Source organism: Armigeres subalbatus, unplaced genomic scaffold, assembly GCF_024139115.2.
Source record: "Armigeres subalbatus isolate Guangzhou_Male unplaced genomic scaffold, GZ_Asu_2 Contig1163, whole genome shotgun sequence".
NCBI classification, from domain to species: Eukaryota; Metazoa; Arthropoda; class Insecta; order Diptera; family Culicidae; genus Armigeres; species Armigeres subalbatus.
In genome coordinates this window covers 13,963-16,452 of record NW_026941916.1, presented here as the reverse complement: position 1 = coordinate 16,452, position 2,490 = coordinate 13,963, and the positions used below count along the sequence as shown (strand labels likewise).

The following is a 2,490-nucleotide window of genomic DNA, read 5'->3' as shown; positions in this document are numbered from 1 at the left end:
TGGACATATCATCAACTACAGGTAATATATACCAAAAACAGGTGTACTAACACCAATTGTTTGAACAAAAGGATATTTTTAAAGTGAATTTGATTTGATCCATATTTGTGGGTAAAATTTCCATGATCCGCAATTATGAATCAAACAAAGTAGCTTGGTCGTACTGGGAAACCGAAGTAAAAAGTGGACTAACTCTTTCGTTTCATACCAGAACAATGGGACGTATCGTCAAGATCCGGAAGCAATACGACGCGCAGACTCTTTCCGATGCAATTTGCGAAGCCAGGAGGACCAGCAACATCAGAGCTACATCGAAGAAATACAACATCCCCTTTACGACGCTTTTCCGACGAGTAAAAAACGAGAAAAGGAAGCTGCTACCTGGTCCCGACCCCACCTTGCTGCCGGAGGAAGAAAACCGTATTAAAAACTGGGTGATTTACATGGCGAAGGCTGGATTTCCTGTTTGTGAAGTTGATCTGAAGCATACGGTTAAAGATTACGCGGACAAAATAAGGAAACACCGTTCCATTCCAGAGACTTTCCCAAGTAAAAATTTCTAAATTTAATCAACTGAATAATTATTAATGATTCTTTTTTTTTTGTACTAAATTTCAGGCAAGAACTGGAGCAGTCGTTTTTTGGCACGACATCCGGATATTAAAAAAAAGCTGGTCAACAACCTGTCGAAAGCTGCAGCAAAGGTTACTGAGCCTCAGTTGCGTAATTGGTTCGCAGAGGTAGAGAAATTACTGTTGGAGGACGGCATCGATATGGCTATTTTTGATAATCCAGATCGTGTTTTGAATTTCGATGAATCTGGATTTCAACTTGTACCAAAGCGCTACAAGGCGTTGTGTTCGGATGTAGAGAACTCGTATCTTGTGACCAATAATTCGGAAAAGGATAGTTATACTGCTTTGTTTGGAAGTACTGCAGCTGGTGATTTGACACCTCCAATGATCCTGTATCCGGGAAAACGAATAAGCAAGGAAATGGTTGAGAACATACCCAAAGGTTGGTCAGTTGGAGTCTCCGACGAGGGATGGCAAACTTCGAAAACCTTTTACGAATACATTGTCAATGACTTGTATGCATGGTTGAAGGATAAAGGAACTGAATTTCCGGTTTTGATTTTCGTCGATGGGCACAAGAGCCATGTAAGCGTCGAGTTGGTTGAGTTCTGCGCACAACAAGGATTGATTTTGATCTCTTTGTACCCGAACGCGACACGAATTTTGCAGCCACTGGACAGAAACTTTTTCGGCCCGTTCAAGCAAATTTGGAGCAAGGTGCTCCGACAACGTTTGTTGGGAAACAGCAGTGCACGTGTGAACAAGGCTAATTTTGGTAGTCTACTGCATACGGCACTACAAAATTTTACAAATTCTAAGGAGTGTCTCAAAAAAGCTTTCCATCTTTGTGGTCTCTTTCCGTGGAATGTTGATGCCATCGACTTTAGTACCCTGCCAGCAAACGCTGATGATTCACAACGCAGCACTGATACATCTGTTACTGAGGAACCTGTAATTGATTATGTACGACAACTTGAATACGTTGAAATGGGCCTAAATCAAACTCAGCTCCAGGTATTTGCTGAAAATCGTGACAAGGATTTCTGGTACGGTCCATATGAGGAACTGGCTTTATTCAACTTCTGGAAAAGCATTAAAGATAAATCCGAAGGACTTATGTTCACAAGACGTTTAGAGCAATACACTTTAATTACCTGTAACTTCACTTCAGCTGAGCCGACAGAACCTGCACTGTCGTTTTCTGGTGATGCAATTGTAATTAACGGTAAGTACTATAATTATTGGTGACAATGGGTCCATTATCACATAAGGACGGTACTTAACTTTTAGCAACTTATTTTTGTTCTACAGACGAAGCTAATACAGAAAATGTACCTCCTAACTGTGATTCAGTGCAACTTCCTTTGAATGGCCAAGCTACAAATACAGCAAACGAGGACGATCCGTTTGTTGATGTGCTAATTTGGCCAAAAATCAGCGATGCTGCAGGAAAAGGTCCGAAGAAGAAGGTGGAACACATCCCTTCTGTGGCTACAAGTAGCAAATGGCTAGAGTGGCACAACAAAAAGGAAAATGATAAGAAAGAGAAAGAAAATTCGAAACTTGCCCGAATGGAAAAACGTCGTCTACTAAAGGAGCAAAAACTACTCATGCCAAAGGAAAAGAATAAGAAAAAGAGCAATCGCAAAACTGATTCTCAAGCTACGCTTCGGAATTGATTGTTTGTTAATAACTTCTTTTTTCATTTCAAACAATTTTATTGATAATTTCAAAGATCATTTAGGTTGATTCATAATATGTGCCTACTTGATTCATAACTGTGACGATATATCGAGCTGATCCATAATTGTGGGTTGGTCAAAGAGAGAATACTTGAATAAAAATGAGATTCACCTTCATTATTTGGTGAAAACAATACATTTTCTTGAAAATCAATATTGTTTTATTATTGTTT

General features: G+C 39.6%; 1 protein-coding gene across 1 annotated transcript; it reads left to right on the top strand.

Annotated features, from left to right (window-relative positions):
- The first annotated feature begins 215 nt into the window (after nucleotides 1–215).
- Nucleotides 216–2,254, top strand: LOC134202328 (uncharacterized). Its single transcript, XM_062677357.1, has 3 exons — nucleotides 216–549; nucleotides 619–1,800; nucleotides 1,887–2,254. The coding sequence occupies exons 1-3, from the start codon at nucleotides 216–218 to the stop codon at nucleotides 2,252–2,254; spliced, it is 1,884 nt and encodes a 627-aa protein (XP_062533341.1).
- The last annotated feature ends 236 nt before the right edge of the window (nucleotides 2,255–2,490 follow it).